Genomic DNA, 18,721 nt, shown 5'->3' with positions numbered 1-18,721 from the left:
CCTTTAATATTTGTTGTGCCCCAAGTCAGTTGGCAACTAACATATGAAATGCAGACAGGACCTTGGTAATTCTAACTTTAACGTTCGTGTGCTAACTTCTAAGCTGTGCAATAAGTATTTGTATAGAATTGTATCATTTTATTTCTTTGGTCTGTTGTACAGGTCATCAGCGGATACTGGAGCTCAGGAAACGCCTTCTGCTGTCCCATCTCTGTATGTATACAATGTCGGGTTTGCATAATATCATTTCACATTTTATTTTGAGCTTTTAAAAACATTTTATTTTGAGGTTTTAAATACCAATCGGTTAGTGAATCAGCAGATTCTAATTGTATTCATTTGGAGCCGAACAGACTTATTTGTGGTTGACAAATGGGTTCTATTTCATCCCTGCTGACCGCCAGAGGCGGTGCTTAAAGCACTGAATGTTCCCTTCATCGATTGTACCAAAAAAGTCACCTGTGACCCTGTATGACCTTGTAGCGGTCTATATCTTCCGGGGGTCATCAGGGAATCAGTCCCTTTTCATTTCTCGCGTGTGAGTCACAAACTTTGCATTATGCTTAATGATTAAGCTGCATTGCTATATACATCTATTTATTTATTGTATTGTTATAAGTTGCAAGGAGTTCCGCGGCCATATACATTGGTCGGAGTAGCGAAGTGTTCGCCTTCCGGGTACTGTAACTTTATTAACCTCCTCTTTCAAACAAAGTGTCGACGGTATGGCATTCTCAACTTCTCTCGTAAGGTATTGTTAGCGGTGCCATCCGCATTTAAGACGTCACTCACATTAAGTTGAGTCTGACTCTGATAGTTGTCCACCTATGTTGGTAAAGGCTGCGTGAGCGCCACTTCCCCCCCAATATATATATTTATATATATATCTTTTTTTTTTCTTTTTTTTTTTTTTTCATTATAAACGGTACCGTTTACATAAGGGCTCCCTCCTCCCAGAAAGTGGTCAACAGACCAACTATCAACCTCTGCTGGTGTAGGCAGTGTAAGCGCTCACTCAGTATATGCGGCTAAACAGCAACCCCAAGTTCCGTGGCCCTCAACATCTGAGGGAAGCACTCAGCGATAAAGTCTGCATGAACTAAAGCTATATTCCTCGAGCATTGAGGGTTGCTAGGCTGGCAGAAGTAGAAGGAGGGGAACTCCCATCAGGCCAGTCAGCTCCACGCCAGACTAAAAATCCTAAGTGGTGAGCGGCTGCTGCTGATGCCGGCCTCCCTTCCAGGAAGAAGACGAGGACCGAGCGCAAATTAACGTTAAAGGTGGATCAGCTGTCCTCTGAATCGGCCCAGATGAAGGCTATGCTCATGGCTCGCAAGCCCGATTCCCCATTGGAGCAAGCTCGAGTTAACGATCCACAAATGCCACAACTTATCCCAGAGGATGATGCACTCTCCCTAGCAGCATCAGCTACGCACTTCCGCGAATTCGATGAAAATGCGGAAGATGGGACCTCCCGGACCTCAGACCCGGGTTCCCATTCCTCAGACCGGAGCTCGCTGGCTGCAACAGAGGACTGCTCTATGCGCAAGATACTGCGCATGGCCTTACAGTGTCTGAATATGCCTATGCCACAGCAGGCTGAGTCGGCTCTTACTAGCACCTTCTTCAGGCACAGGCCGCCCCCCACAGCTTTTACCGTTCCTCACGCAGAGGACTTTCTGAGGGAGTTACATGCCAGTTGGGTAGACACTAAGGCTGGCTCCCACATGTCTGCTGACGCTCGCACCCTGTCTGCTATACATAATGCTGCAGCAGTGGGTCTGAAATGTATGCCGGGTATTGAGCCGTGCATCGCATCCCTCGTACTACCCCCCGATGAGATTCTGAGCCAGGACACCAGGTGCCCTCGACCCCAGTGTAGACTCACAGATGACTTGCTCATCAGAGCTTATGACACAGGGGCATGGGCCGGTCGTATAGGCAACTCCCTCTCATGATGCTTGCCCTCTCAGCTTCACTATGTGAGGGCAACGCGGGTGGAGAGGACAATGCGGAGGTGGACCTGTTCACCTCAGAGGCGTCGGCCCACTGCCCCTTGTGGCTCTCCCTTGCGGAGACAACCAGTCCTCTCGGCCAGGACACACTGGCTCACCCTTGGCCAGACACGCTGCTTTATGCGTTTCCACCTCTTCCTCTGATAGGGTTAGTTCTCTAGAGGGTTCTTCAGGAAGGTCACAAAGTTCTGCTGGTAGCAGCTCTTTTCCCACTGGTGTAAGGGTCGCAGCGAGGATCCGGTACGTTGCTCTATTCTGACAGTCGTGGAGTTACTACAATCGCTCCTTGGTAAAGTTTATGTGGCAGCCGTATCTTGTCATCACGTGAGAGTCGATAATGGCACAGTAGGGAGCCACAGTTTGGTGTCCCAATTTCTCAAGGGGGCTCAGAGGCTGCACCCCCCAAGAGCCCCAGTATGGCACCTTAATATGGTATAGGATGCCCTATGCAGGCCTCCATTTGAGCCCTTGGCACAGGCAGCATCGAAGTGGCTGTCTTGCAAGACAGCCTTCCTCCTAGCCTAACATCAGTGAAGTGTGTTGGGAGCTTCCCGCCCTCTCCGCAAGTGAGTCATGTCTGAGGTGAAACGCAGACGGGTCAGGCGTCACCCTTTGGCCAAATATTGCGTTCCTCCTCAAGGTACTATCAACTGCGCACCTGAACCAGCCTATGTGGCTGGCTCCGTTTATCCCTCCACCAGGAGAGAGTACAGGCAGGATGGAGCTGTTGTGTCCAGTATGGGCCCCAAGAGCCTATGTTTGTTATTCGTTTGATGCGGTAGCCCTAGTAAGGGTTGTCCACTCTCGAAACAGCGCCTCTCCCATTGGATTGTGGACACTATTTGCCATGGCTATGCGGCAAGCCACCATCCCATACCATCGGGTATACGCTGCCACTCCACTAGAAAGGTCTCCACATCTTTGGGTCGATTCACACTCTAATAGTGAGCCTAACTAATTTCGGTTCGGGAGGGCTCCCCGACCCGAAGTTATTTAAGTTTTGGGGGAGTCCATTCATACTTTCTTAACGGCTAGTGCCGAAGTTGCTTGTACATATTGGAGGTCCATGGCATGACAACGTTTGTGGCCGATACATGAGCGTTGCAGGGCGGATACATATCTGACTGGCCCTCGCGCTGCACGTGCACGCTGAATGACTGGAGGTCCAGAGTAGCAGCTCCAGCAGGCAGCACCACCACCAGTGACTGGGTCGGTCTCTTCTCTCTCTCTCACTCACTCTCACAAACGCTCGAGCTCTGTCGAAAACATTTAATCTATTCTACAAGCTCACATTATAGACGTGCCGCATCTCTTGCTGCATGCACACAGTCACAACTCGTCGTGGAAAACCTATCAACACGGAACACTAGCAAAGTTGTGTTTAAGCTCTTCTTTTCTCTTTTATTTAAAACGGTCGGCGACTAGCGAGACACGCAGCAAAGCTGTGTGTGTGTGTGTGTGTGTGTGTGTGTGTGTGTGTGTGTGTGTGTGTGTGTGTGTGTGTGTGTGTGTGTGTGTGTGTGTGTGTGTGTGTGTGTGTGTGTGTGTGTCGTGCGCCTCCCAGTCCATCACTCTCGTCTCCAGCCAGAGCGAGAACCAGCTGACAATGTATCCGCTCTGCGAGGCTCAATACACGGCCACACAGGCATTTGGAAGTCGGCGTGTCTCCCTCCCAAAAGACCTCTGTTTCCTTGGATGTGTGTGTGTGTGTGTGTGTGTGTTGTGCGCGCGCGCGCCTCCCAGTCCATCACTCTCGTCTCCAGCCAGAGCGAGAACCAGCTGACAATGTATCCGCTCTGCGAGGCTCAATACACGGCCACACAGGCATTTGGAAGTCGGCGTGTCTCCCTCCCAAAAGACCTCTGTTTCCTTGGATTCACAGCCGAGAATATGAACATGAAGCCGGGCTGAATGAATGAGAAGACACCGCTGAGTACCGAAATTAAGTCGGGAGGTCACAACATTTCGGCAGCACCGTGGAGTCAAGTTTAGTCAGTTGACGCCCCTCCGAACCAGGGACGACGACCCATATTTGGGTTCGCCTAGTGCCGAACCGAAATAAGTTAGGCTCTTTATAAGAGTGTGAATCGACCGCAAGGCTGCCCTGAGGGGCGTGCCCCTGGAGGAGATCTGTGCCGCTGCCTCTTGGGCATCACCAGGTACATTTGTTTGATAATACAGGGTTAACGTTGCCACCCCGCATCCACTGGGTGTGGTCCTCTGCCCGGAGTCCTTCGATTCTGTCCCTCTGAGGTTTGTACTTATGATTCCTCGTGACTTTGTTGGTATACGTCATTCGGTGCTTTAAGCTGGCGGTCAGGAAGGATTAAATAAAATGAAAGTTACGTATGTACGGTTCTTTGAATCCCGAATGACCTCCAAAGCACTCAGAATCCTCGCTAGAAAATTCTGTAGGGACTGATTCCCTGATGACCCCTGGAAGATATAGACCACTACTGGGTGATTTTTTTTGGTATAAACACTCGAACTAGGCATGCGTGAAGGGAACATTCAGTGCTTTAAGCACCGCCAATGGCGGTCATTCGGGATTCATTCGTTATATGGCTGTTTATCACAGTAAAGGTTATGTTTTCACAGCACCAAAGTAAAAATGCGAGTTGGACTCATCATGGATCCAGGGCTGAAATTTTATTCGAAAAAGCTTGGTATTGTAATCTCTTTTAACCCTAATACATTAACTCTGATGTATTGCCTGTACAACTAAAACAAAATCAGATTTTAAATAACAATGCATTTTGCATTATGATCTCAACTACATTGCAATACTGTGTACATTACAAAAAGAATACTCATTTCAGCCTTAATAATCATTTCAGCCTTAAAAGTACAGACGGTGGAGGTGGAACTGACCCGCGACAATTCAACTTTAATGGCAGCGATACGGAGAGCCTTCCCGGTCATTGGTGACAAGACATTTGTTCTTGCAACTCTTGACATTCGCAAGAAGATTAACGTCATTGGACAGGAATCATGGTCATCTGAGGGCCTGCAGACATTGAGTCAAAATAAAAGGTCGGCTATCTACATTATACTTAAGGTACAGTATGCTAGACGCCATGCCGTGAGATTATGGATTGCAGGCAAAAAGTTGCCATGAATAGAACTTGCATAACAAAATGAAGGTGGGTTTTCTCGTTGTGCTCCCTCCACAGGATAAAATCACTCGACCTGAAGAGGAGTTCCTGACATCGGACGAATCAGATGGGGAGTCCGATGGCAGTAGTGGTGGCATCTTGGTAGATTCTGATTCTGTAAGATATTACAAACTACTGCTGCTACTGTGGTGCACACAACGATATCTGCCTATCAATCTAGCTTCATGTCATTTAAGCACAATCGTTTACATTGACTTCAAACTAATAGAGAATGTATAACACAACATTTGATCACCACATGTCTATTGTAGGGTAGTGATTCACAACTACCCTACAAATCATAGTATACTGTAATTATTGTGGGCTTGCTGTAGGCGAGTCCACCTTGTTCTACCCCAGTTTATATAAATGTATAACCTCCCAAGGTTCCCCCCACTTTCTTCGACATCTAACTACTTCAACACACTTTGCTCTCATAACTCTTTCATACGTTCACATAAAAACCTCGTTCCAACTTTGAATTGTTCAGCGATGTTTGAAGTTTCATTGGTGTTTTAATAATTTTGAAAAAGTTTATACGTTTTTAAATATTTAACTTTATTCGTAAATCTTTCATCCCATAGAGAATTAATGGGATAGAACTTTCAAATTATCACTTTTTCACTTGACTTTGCAGCCTCATTACTCTGGCATACTTTTACTTAGGAGCGTGATTCAAACTTGAAAACGCTCACAAGCTTTTGGACTTCTTCTTGGTTCAAACGGCATATCATACGGTTTTTCCACAATCGCAGTTCAAAGGTAGAGTGGTTTGGGGTATTCTTGGCTGGGGTATGTTTTCTTTTGCCCAGATGTTTTGTGAATATATTGTCCTCACGGCCAAAATAATCAACTTTTATGCATGTTTTTTGGCCAGTTTGTAGCCACGCTCGTCACAGAGACATACAGAATGTGATCTATGGCCCTCTAAGTGACTGAATGTAGCCCCATAGAGTCCCATTGAAATGTCTCACATCTTCAGACTATTTCTAAAGACCATTTCAAACTGCTCTAACGCCCACATTTTTGATCGGATTAACACCAAAATCGTTTGGGTCATAGAGCAATGTCTTCAGCCACTCATGGAACAAAGAACATGTGCGTTCGACTTTTAGTTTTTTTCCGATATAGCGATCAGTTCAGATCTTGCGCTCTTGTTTGTTGGCCAGTAGCTTGAACAAACGGTAAGTTCTACAAGCTCACAAGCAAAGGTCCTCCTTATTAACTTTAATTACAGTGCTGAGTCAGTGGTCTGACATGATTTACAAGCTCACAACAAGTTGCTCTGTGCAAGCCCCCAGACACCAGGGGGAGGACTGAAGCCAAATTGACATGGTGGCCGTTTGAGGTACTGCAGCTTTTTTACGGTTGGGGCCAGAAACATGAACGCACATCTAGGCTTTTTTGTATTGACTGCGAGTTCATACCGGAAGCGCTCGTTCAGGAATTGAAGCCCCAGCGCGTCCATGAACACAAACTATGATGCAAAACGTGTCACTTAGGCCCCACTACGTCACGTTTTACAACCGGAAGAAGGGGTTGAAATTTGGCTTCATCCGCTGGGTGAGCAACTCAATACAAGTGGACTACAGGATATCTGGTGCCCTCTCTATACTTATTATAACTCTATGGCTCTGTGTAACTTTGTGAGTTTGTAGATCGGCTATTTATCTGGTTCTCAAAGTGTGGTCTGGGGAACACATGGATGCACACACGCACGTATGCAAGCATGCACACACTTACTTTGCTTATGGCAGTCCGTCGATGTCGACGATGACGTTGCTCCAAATAGAGTTCATGGGTTGATTATTGTGGTTGTGCCTTTCGTCTGTGCATAGCCAGATGGCTGCTCAGACCGATGCGTGATCCGCAGACTTTGTCACAGGAGGGGCAGGGGAAGGCAGTGGTGGTGGTTGGTGGTGCTGTGGCACGTTGGTGCCTCTGTGCACGCCGCTGTACTCTCCTCTCTGTGAACTTCTCCTGAAGACGAGTGACTCCCTGACGACAGGTAGCGCTCCAAGTGTGGCGATCAACAGCCAGGGACTCGAGGGTTGGTGGTTTAATGTCACATTTCTTCAGGAGGGTTTTGATATGGTCCTTGTACTGCTTTTTCTGGCCCCCAGCAGACCTTTGACCAACTAGTAGCTGGCCATACATGATCTGTCGGGGTAGACGGTGGGCTGGCATACGGATCACATGCCCAACCCATCTCAGGTGTTTTTGGCCAAGGAGCACTGTAATGCTGGGGGTGTTGGTCCGGTCATAAATTTCAATGTAGGGCACCATGTCTTCCCAAGTCAAGCCCAGGATCCTGTGGAGGCAACGGATGTGGAAGGCCTCTAGACTGTGGATGTGCCTCTGGTAGGGTGTCCAGGTTTCTGAACCATAGAGCAGCGTGGAGAGGCAAACTGCCTTGTATACAGCTGCCTTGGTGGAGATGGTGAGGTTCCTATTTTGGAAGACCCTGGACCTTAGCCTTCCAAAGGCAGCAGAAGCCAGGCCAATTCGAGCCTGGATGTCGTCGTCTATGGTGCAGGATGAAGACAAAGTGCTCCCAAGGTAGGTGAAGTGAGGGACAGTGGCTAATGGATGCCCGTCCAGGGTGAAGATTGGCGTGTTTGGCTGGGGAGTGAACTCCTGCACGAGTATTTGTGTCTTCTTTATGTTGATCTGGAGACCAATGGCAGTGTATATGGAGGCAACTACATTTAGTGCACGCTGAAGGGATTCTGCTGAGTGGGCAAGTAGAGCGCAGTCATCAGCGTACTGTAGCTCCGGGATATGCTGGGTGGTGAGTTTGGTAGTGGCTTGGAGGCGACGGATGTTAAAAAGGTTACCATCCAGCCGGTACTGTATCCGAATCCCATCTGTGGGGTCCAGATATTTATGGGACAGGAGGGTGACAGTGGAGATGAACATATTAAATATGGTTGGGGCTAGGACACACCCTTGCTTGACCCCCACGTCCACACTGAAAAATGGGGATTGTTGGCCACCGTTACTCACGCATGCCTGCATTCCATCATGTAGCTGCCGCAGGAGATTGCGGAACTTTGCTGGCACACCTAACTTCCCCAATACTTTCCACAGCATGTCCCGGTTGACTGTGTCGAAGGCCTTGGACAGATCTATGAATGCCATGTACAGGTCTTTGCGGTGTTCTCTGCATTTTTCCTGTACCTGTCTTGAAACAAAGATCATGTCTGCCGTGCTACGATCACGTCTAAAGCCACACTGAGATTCGGGCAGGATGTTTTCAGTTACATGGGTTGCTAATCGATGTAAGAGAATCCGTGCTAGCACCTTCCCAGCCGTGGATAGAAGAGAGATACCTCTACTGTTACCGCAGTCTGCTTTGTCACCTTTCCTCTTATAGATTGTTATGATGTTGGCATCCTTCCAATCTTGAGGGATGACTTCTGAAGACCAGATGGCAGTGATCAGCTTATGCATTCTACGGAACAGAAGATATCCACCATACTTTAGAATTTCTCCCGGGATCTCGTCAAGGCCAGGGCTCTTGTTGTTTTTTAGTCCCTTAAAGGTGATACACCATGCATTTAAAAAGTATTTATGTCATATTGTTTATGTCCCAAAAACGTTTTTCAAAAGGTTTGAGTCTAAATTACCACTCCTGAATAGAGAGCCTTTCTCATTTTGAATGGCTCTCAGAGCATTTTCAGCTGCAGTACCACCTTTGGCCTGAACTGCGCCAACCCCCCAAAATCTTTTTGAAAAAAAAAAATCTTTTGAAAAAAAAAAAAGTTTTTGAAAAAAAAGTTTTTTTTGAAAAAAAAAAAAGTTCTTCTTCAAAAACGTCCGATTGTGACGTCACAATCGGCAGCAAATCTGGATAGCCTGTTTGAGAACCCGTGGGATACTTTTAACCTTCACCTTCTCAAAACCAGAGAAAGACACAACGGTCAGAAATGGGACTTTGTGAGGATAGAAGGTACTAGTGGGACCCCAAAAAAAGGTTTTAAAATAGGAAAAGTGAAATTTCATGGTGTATCACCTTTAACACTTTGACTGCCACAATGTTAAGGGTTTTAAGGGTAAAACCCTTGCCACCATAGACGGCCATTCATTTTTGACGGAATAAATTGAAAATGGTAGGATGTACGAAAATTGACAAAAATTTCAGAGAATATAGAGTCGGAACCTTAGCTTTCACCATAAAAATTTCGTCCTGCTGTGGTGTTCTGCTGTGGAGAAACCTGAGGGAGAGCGAAAGCTGTACAGATGAAAAAGGAGCATCAGAAATTTACTTTCTGAGATAATTGAGGTCAAAGGAAAAAAACTTTCAGAAGCCCTAGAAACAAATTGGTAAATGGTACAAGAACACACAGTACCTCTAAATGAAGAACAGGGTGCAGGCCATAATAATGTAAAAAAAAAAGTTAAAAAAAGTTGTACCGTGGTCTAGTTATAAGGCAGGAAAGTGGAAGAAGCCAGGAGACTGACAGAGGCTCTTTTTTCATCTTCCCAGGATGAAGGAGAGACAGAGTAGAATCCACTGTGTTTTGACCTGGGATTTTTTATTCAAGCCTTCAGTTAGACATCAGACATCTCAAAAATAAAGATAAAAACTCTGATAAAGATAACAAAAAAAAACTTTACATTGCTGTTTCACTTCAGTATAGTTGTAGATGTGTTCCATTGCAATCATCATTTTAGTCACTTCAAACTAAAACGGTCAAACTACCCTGAGCAATTCAAAGTCATAATACATAAAATTAAATAAAAATTGATGTACATTCATATGGAAATGTTTGTATTGACAAAGTCAAGCCAACTGCGACAAACTTCACCATGTTAGAATCCAGACCAGGCAACTGCAAGTAAGAGTAATTATGAAAAAAAAAAAAACATAATTACCATAAGGTATATTATTTGCTATACATTTTATATACACAGGTACATATATTTCCAAAATAGCAGATCTACAAGCTCATAGCCCGGCACCGCGCTATGAGCTTGTAGATCTGCCATTTACATATGATGCCTAATAGCCGATCTACAAGCTCATAGCCCAGCAAGGCACTATGAGCTTAGTATTTTCATGGCTCTCCTTTTAGTAGACCTTGTACCAGTGAACTGTACCGTCATGAAACTGTACCTTTTCCTATGCAAACTTCTAATAAAGTCTTCAATCAATCAATCAATCAATCCCTTCTTTGTATTTACCTACTGTATGTTTTTATACTGTTTTTTATTTCCCCCTTTTTTCCTGACTATATCTACTGCATAGTACTGTGTTCTATCCGTCTGTCATTCAATGTTATATGAGATACTGCAATGGTTTACTATGGAAATAAGCCTAGTCTTTTCATGGATCTCATGATCTCCTTTTAGTAGACCTTGTACCAGTGAACTGGTACAAGGTCTGACCAATCCATCTCGCTGGATTGGTCAGACTGCGACGTTTGCGAGTGACTTATAGTGGTTGTTTTGCTGGGATGTGTTTGTTTTGCACTAAATGGAGCATCTGTCCTCCTTTCTCACCAAGCTAAGCTAAAGAGGCGTCAATTGGGTATGGCAAGCTATGGCAGCTGCCATACCTTGGCTACAGGGGGAATATAATAAAATGTACTGTAATCGTGCCTGTTGTAAAGGTATGTAACATGACTGGTGTCTTGCACGCGAGCCTCGCGCGCGTGAAAGACACCAGTCAAGTTGCCATAACTTAGCTTTTTCTGAACTGACGCCGCTGAGCTAAACGCCCTGCTCGATCGGTGTTGTGATCCGAGATGAGCATAATCATCTCTCATCTCATGCTTGCTCTCGGAGCGACGTCGCGACCCCCCAAACACGCCAATACACCACTGTATGTATCAATCAATCAATCTAGCAACAACCACTTACTTTATATAGCAGTTCTTTTCGCTGCGACGCCGCGGCTCGGTGGTCCCTGGTGGCCTGGTCGATGAACCATGACGATCCAGTAAAACTTTTCAGATCACATGTAACGGCTGTAGAAGTAGTCCTCAGTAGTATAGTAAAGCACTAAACTAAACCCCCCCCCCCCCCCAAACACATGGCTGCTGCTTCTTTTCGCTGCGACGCCGCGGCTCGGTGGTCCCTGGTGGCCTGGTCGATGAACCATGACGATCCAGTAAAACTTTTCAGATCACATAACGGCTGTAGAAGTAGTCCTCAGTAGTATAGTAAAGCACTAAACTAAACCCCCCCCCCAAACACATGACGTGGCTGCTGCTTCTTGCCAAAGTTGCCGTCCATCCAGCAATCCCAGGCCTGGGGAGGACGGTCATGTACCAAATCACCATGGTAACACAAGGTAACACAAGCTGATTGGCCACACAATGGTAACCATGGTGATTTTAGTCATTCCAGGGCCCAGGACGGCTGAATCCAAGCGTCAGTGATACATATGCTCCTAATCTTGTGTTAATTAAAAAAAAGACATTCCGGCGTCATATGACGCCGGTGGCAGCGCGGGGGGTGTAAAAGCCTGACGTCATATGACCTCCGTGGCGGTCAAAGTGTTAATGGCCTTGCGTACCTCTGAAAAGGTGGGGGAGAAGTCCAGCATGTCTACAAGGGGCAGGCAAGGGAGGTCGGAGAGTATGTCCATCTGTACAGGATTTGATGTGTTCAGCAGTGTCTTAAAGTGCTCAGCCCATCTATCCAGGATCTGTTGTTTGTCCTTGTAGAGGGTGGCGCCATCTGCTGACCTTACCGGGGTGATGCTTTTCCTCTGTGGGCCATAGATGGACTTGATGGCATCATAGAAAGCATGACAGTTGTTGGTGTCTGCGTGATGTTGTATTTCTAAGGCCTTCTTTGTCCACCAGTCATTCTCCATGGCTCTGAGGGTGCGCTGGGTTTCACTTCTGAGGCGGTTGAGGTGAGCCTTCAGTACAGTGGATTGTGGATTTGAGAGATAGGCTGCAAGGGCCTTGTGTTTTGCTTGAAGCAGATCATGAATTCCCGGTGCACTGTTGTCGAACCAGTCTTGGTGTCTCCTTCTGGTGTACCCTATAGACTCCACAGCCGCTTGGTGAAGGGCCGTGCGTAAGGTGCTCCATGTCGATCCGATGTCTGGATCTGCTGGTGTTTCGGGACTATTGGACAGCTGGTCAGCTACCTTTTTCCTAAGCTGGTTGACCGAGTGCTCGGACTTCAATGCATCACAATTAAGCCTCCTGGTGGGTGGTGTTTTTCTCTGTTGAGGGCGGATTTCTAGGTCAATCTTTGTTCTGATCAGACGGTGGTCAGTCCAACAGTCGGCTCCACGCATGGCCCTGGTGATGCGCACCTCCTTCCTGTCCGCCTGACGAATGATGATGTAATCTAGGAGATGCCAGTGTTTAGAGCGAGGGTGCTGCCAGGATGTTTTGTACTTGTTCTTCAGTTGGAACAGGGTTTTTGTGATGACCAGTTGATGCTCAGAGCAAAGAGTGAGGAGACGGAGACCATTGTCGTTAAGCTTGCCAACACCGTGCTGACCAATCACTTCCTTCCACAGTCCACTGTGGAACGCAAGAGCCCACTCTTGCGTTAAAATCTCCAAGAAGAACGAGCTTGTCAGTGGGAGGTGTTTTGCTGATGGCGGAGTGCAGGGAGGCGTAGAACTCTTCCTTGCATTGAGGGTCAGCAATCAGTGTTGGGGCATAAGCGCTGATGAGGGTGCAATAACGGTTCTTTGTGAGGGGAATCCGCCAGGTCATCAGTCGTTCGCTAATGCCAACGGGGGATTCTGGAATCTTCTGAAGTAGGGAGGTCCTCACAGCAAAGCCTACCCCATGGAGGCGGCGGGAGCCTTCCGGAAGCCCCTTCCAGAAGAAAGTATAGCCTTCTCCCACCTCTGCTATGGAATCCTCCCCATGGAAGCGGGTTTCGCTGAGGGCCGCAATGTCGATGTTATACCTCTTCAGCTCGTGCGCCACCAGCGCTGTTCTTCTGCGGGGGCGAGAGGAGTCATTGCGCACGTCCAGAAGAGTTCGAACGTTCCAAGTCGCCATCGTGAGTGTCAATCGTGTTTTCTTTTTGTGTTTTCGACCGCATAGGGGATGACCCGGCAGCTGTGGTAGGCTGCTCGGGTGAAGAGGAACAGACCATTTTTAGGCCACCTTTTCTAGGCCCTTCCCATTTCAGGGTGAGCAGGTTGGGGCTGCTCAGTCACGTGGAAAGCTGCCGGAGAGACACGCTGTTCCGTCCCGTATCTCGGCGACCATCTATCCCACGCCGCCTACGTGCAGAGTTGGGCTAGGTACTCCCAGTCACATCCTGACCTGTATCTGCTACCCTTCTCCATCGCCGCAGGACTTGGGGGGTGGGGAATGGGGTGGGATTGGGGGTGGGGTTATTTGGAGCAGGCCTGTGCAAGGAGTTGATTATAGTGAAGGAAGTGGTGCGCAGTCACTACCCTCACTACCTTGGCTCCACCCTACGTCCTCCAGTGGCAATGAAAAGCTCATGACGACCTTCTGTAGAGAGGAGTTGCAGAAGACTGCCAGCACATCGGTCTGTTGATGGCTGCCTGATGCGGGTCTTCACAGCAGATTTGTCCTTCCGGGTTCACTCCCATAGCCAACATGTACAGTGCACCCAGTAGGCAATGAGGCACCAATTAACCTTCATCCGCCTTCACTGCCGTTGTGACGTGTGTCACGTGTCATCCTCCGCCAGTTCCGCCGTTGTGGTCTTCGGACCGCTCTTCGTCTGGAACCTCCCCCTCGACCTTACCGCCATGGGTGACCCTACCAGGAGCATAAGCTCCCGACGGCATCGCTCTCAGGTTCATTGGGACACGCAAGGTTCTCCACCACGACAAGGTGGCGATCCATGGAGAACCGGTCTTAATCAAGACACACCGAAACGCCGAAACCTTATTTGTCGTACAAACCTGTTGGTGTTGTCATTTGACTTGATTAAGAGTCCTTCACCTTAATTGGTTTAGCGTAGCCCTGCCCCCTCTTCTGATTAGTCGAAACTTTATTTGGCTATAACTCATCAACCGTTTCATTTTGTCGTCAAGTCATTTGACTTGAGTAGAGGCTTAATGAGTACTTTTACTTTACATACTTTAACAATACTTTTCAAAATACCAATACTTGGTATTTTGAGTACTTTTACTCAAATATGTTTTTACTTCATAATGAGTAATTTCGATATTTTAAAAATACTTACATTTTTTGTATTTTGAGTACTTTTACTCTTTGGTATTTTGAGTAATTTTACTCAAGTATTTTTAACTTCATAATGCAGGCATTGACACTAAGGCTTGCCCACCTGCCCCCGGCAGGTAAATAAAACATCAGGGCAGGTGAAGTTGGCTTTCAGGTTGCCCGACAGGGCAAGTGCTCATTTGAGAGGGGACACAAATGTCTATAAACACGACACGAGATATCTGTCTAAGCACCTGAACGTGGCCAATGCGCTGTGTCTTCTGGTCTGTGGAATGTAAAAAAGAGCACTATTTACCTATAATGTGCTGTTTTTACTGTTGCTGCTACATTTAAAAATATAAAATAACAAGTGTGAAACCATAGACATATTCAATCATAGCTAAAGTATTTGGTATTTGGATTTGGAGATATTGAGGTATGACATTTTATCGCACAGCCCCAGAAAGTAAAGAAATAAGTGTTAAATTGATCGGTAATTAAAATCGTACCTATCATTTTATAATGGACGATTTACTTTTCGGGCAAGTGGGCATTACCTTCGGGCAAGTAGAACATGACCTATACTTGCCCGATCGGCAAGTGCCTCTGAGACCTTAGTGTACTTTTACTTTGATACTTTATTGATACTTTTTACTCTTTTGTATGTTCAGTACTTTTACTCAAATATACTTTTACTTCAGTTTTTATTTTTTTATTTTTTTTACTTTCGATACTGTTGAGTACTTTTACTCAAATATATTTTACTTCATAATGAGTACTTTTCAAGTCTTAACAGTTCTACTGCTAGATTTATTATTTATTTATTTATTTGTGCTGGTGCCAGAAAAAAGTAGCTTACCTTTGCGATGTTATAGAAAATTATCTATGGATTATATCCAAACCAACCAAACCATGTATCTGTACTGTAGCCAAACTGACGGCAGGGGGAAGCCTTATGCAATGAATGGATGGATGGACGGACGGACACAGTTTCTGCCGGAACTGCTTCTCTAGTTAGTGTAGAAATTGTTATTGTTCTTCGCCCTAAACTTTCTGCTCTTAACCGTTTGACTTTCAATGTGTGCTTTGTAATACTCGTGTTTCACTCAGGTTGTCAAGGAGCTTTGCCGGAAGTGCCAGCAGCAGGTTCCACTGCAGTATTTGCAAGAACACTTGCAGGCCTGTGGACCTGGGTAATTATAACTTTTACATTTGTGTGCTAAGCTGTGCAATAAGTATGTCTATAGAAGTGTATTGTATAATTTCTTTGGTCTGTTGTACAGTTCATCAGCGGATACTGGAGCTCAGGAAACGCCTTCTGCTGTCCCATCTCTGTATGTATACAATGTCGGGTGTGCATAATTAAGAGTTCCTGTCATGCAATGGCAAAACACTTATTGTAATCTGCCGTACTTAATTAAGGGGCATAGGGGGTATAACGTTGCCACAAATTTCAGCACGTAATAACTGCTGCACGATTCACGCCACCCCCGCAATATCAAAACGTGCGGCTCGGCCGGGAATTGGGTGCTATTACTTTTCTTTCCGATCCGCGTTACCTTGGCAACGTAATTTGCAAAAAACGACGGACAAAAACACCATTGACTTTGAATGGGGGACTGTAAAAAAATGAAACTTTGGCGCCACATTACACTGGCATACTTTTGCCTAGCAACGTGATTTAAACTTTAAAATGCTCACACAACTTTGGACCTTTTCCGGCCAATAGGGACGAGCTGTAATTAGGGCTCTAATTAAGCCCTGCCCCCTCTGTATTGCTATTGGCTGGGCTTTAAACAGCCATAACTCCACATCACAGCATGGTACCATCTTGAAACTTGGCGTCTGGACTTAAACGGCCAATAGGAACATATTACTTAAATAATATTTTAGATTGTAATTAAAGAACATAAAAGATGAGTGTTAAAGGGATCCCTGGCTAATACGACAAATATGCCTTAATATATTATATTGTCCTCTATAACTACATTGTAACATTAAAAACACCTTAATTATTTTATTTCTTCTAGAAATAGCTAATCTTTCACTCAATAGGGGAAATGCCTGTCGCAATTTGATGTCATAAATGTCATTTGTGATCTATCCCTATGGAATTTATGGCATGCATGTGCAAATACAAACAAACGTAATACTTCCTATGGTTAATATGAGAATCAAATCAATATGTTTTATTGCACATTGCATGCCATAAAAATTACACATGACATTTATGACATCATCAACTTGCGACAGGCATTTCCCCTATTGAGTGAAAGATTAGCTATTTCCAGAAGAAATAAAATAATAAAGGTGTTTTTAATTTTACATTGTAGTTATAGAGGACAATTATAATGTATTAAGGCATATTTGTCGTATTAGCCAGGGATCCTTTTAAAATGATTTCATTTACTTCTTTCTATTGTTTTAGAGATTCTTATTTCAGTGGCTGGGGACATGCGTACAAGTGGCTAAATATGTCATTTTACACAGAATAAGCCCATTCCCAAGATACAAAGCAACCTTTCATGGTTGGGTGTGACTTATGGGGGCTAAGTGTTACTGTAAATGGTAATAAAGAAACTGCTGGCTTATTGTGTCTAAAAAGACATATTTAGCCACTTGTACGTATGCCCCCATGCGTACGCATGCCCCACATTTTAGCACGGTAAACGCGATAAAACAATAGAACGAAACATATGAAAACATTTTAACACTCACTTTTTCTTTTCTCTAATTACAATCTAAAATATGAACCCTTGTTGTAAAAAAACAAAGTTGTCCTTTAAGCCCCACCCCAATATTCCTATTGGCTGAGCTTTAAACACGCATAACTCCAGTGTGCAGCATTGTACCGTCTCGGAATTTAGCATTTGTACTTAAACCGCCAATAGGAATGTTCTGTAATTGCTTAAGCCCCGCCCCTCTGCCTTCCTATTGGCTGGGCCTTAAACATCCATAAATCCAGTTCACAGCATGTTACCATCTTGAAACTTGGTGTCTGGAATTAAACGACCAATAGGAACGTATTACTTAAACCCCGCCCCTCTTAAGCCCCGCCCCTATCTTCCTATTGGCTGAGCTTTAAACCAATATAACTCCAGTATGCAGCATGGTACCGTCTCAAAACTTGCTGTGTGTACTTAAACGGCCAATAGGAATGATCTGTAATTGCTTAAGACCCACCCTCTCTGCCTTCTTTTTGGCTGGGCTTTAAACAGCCATAACTCAAGACGTTACTGGTCTCAAACTCGGTGGGTGGTCCCACAGTCCCAAGTCAGCGGGTAACTAACATATGCAATGCAGACAAAAATTGAGCTAGGGATTTGTGACAGAAAGAGGCTGGGTTGTAGGACTAGCCGATTAACTTTGAAAACTCCTGCATTTACAACTTTAATGTTTTTCAATCAGCAGTTTCAAATTATATTCATTTGGATCCAACCAGAATTGTTTGTGGTTGACAAATTGGTTATATGGCTGTTTATCACAGTAAAGGTATGTTTTCACAGCACCAAAGTAAAACTGCGAGTTGGACTCATCATGGACCCAGGGCTGAAAAAGTTTTCGTCCATGCACGGTAATCTCTTTTAACCCCAATACATAAACTCTAATGTATTACCTTTACAACTAAAAAAAAATCTGGTTTTGAATAACATGTTTGCATCTTGCATTATAATCTCAACCTCATTGCAATACTGTGTAAATAACAAAAATAATACTAATTTCAGCCTTAAAAGTACAGAAGGTGTGGGTGGAACTGAACCGCGACAAATCAACTTTAATGGCAGCGATACGGAGAGCCTTCCCGTTCATTGGTAACAAGAAATTTGTTCTTGCGACTGTTGACGGTTGCAAGAACATTCATGTCATTGGAAAGAAAAGATGGTCATCTTTGGGCCTGCAGACAATGAGACAGAATAAACGGTCGGCTATCTACATTATACCTAAGGTACAGTATGCAAGATGCCATGCCGTGAGATCATGGATTGCAGGGAAAAGGTTGCCACAAATAGAACCTGCATAACAAAATGAATGTCTGTTTTCTCGTTTTGCTCCCTCCACAGGTTAAAATCACTCGTCCTGCGCCAGAGGAGATCCTTTCTTCTGATTCTGTAAGACATCACAAACTACTGCTGCTACTGTGTTGCACAAAACAATGTCTGCCTATCAATCTAGCTGCATGTCATTTAAGCACAATTGTTTATATGCCTTCATACTAGTCTTTTGAGATGTAATCTGTCTTTCTGTTCATAATGCAGGACAAGAATGACACAGATGTGGACCATGATACTTCTGAAGAAATGGTAAGTGAGGTGCAGCTCATGTTTTACTAAGATAAGTGATATTGCAAGCACTGTATCTCTTTCTACTACCTGTTAGTGATGCTGCACATGGAATTGCATGTATTGATTGATATTAGACA

At 45.1% G+C, this 18,721-nt stretch overlaps 1 protein-coding gene across 1 annotated transcript; it reads left to right on the top strand.

The window, feature by feature from the left end:
* Positions 1 to 4,791: 4,791 nt before the first annotated feature.
* On the top strand, positions 4,792 to 18,414 carry LOC308291079 (uncharacterized protein; the record flags this gene model as incomplete). The annotated part of the gene is made up of 5 exons (XM_080732993.1): positions 4,792 to 5,073; positions 5,189 to 5,287; positions 15,412 to 15,494; positions 15,585 to 15,635; positions 18,363 to 18,414. Exons 1-5 carry the CDS (start codon positions 4,906 to 4,908, stop codon positions 18,412 to 18,414), a joined length of 453 nt encoding a protein of 150 aa, XP_080589119.1. The 5' UTR covers positions 4,792 to 4,905.
* Between the last annotated feature and the right edge of the window lie 307 nt (positions 18,415 to 18,721).

The sequence above is a fragment of the Nannobrachium achirus genome (genome assembly GCF_963921795.1).
Source record: "Nannobrachium achirus genome assembly, chromosome: 9".
NCBI classification, from domain to species: Eukaryota; Metazoa; Chordata; class Actinopteri; order Myctophiformes; family Myctophidae; genus Nannobrachium; species Nannobrachium achirus.
The sequence above is the reverse complement of the archived record's forward strand: the minus strand, read 5'-3'. Positions and strand labels throughout refer to the sequence as shown.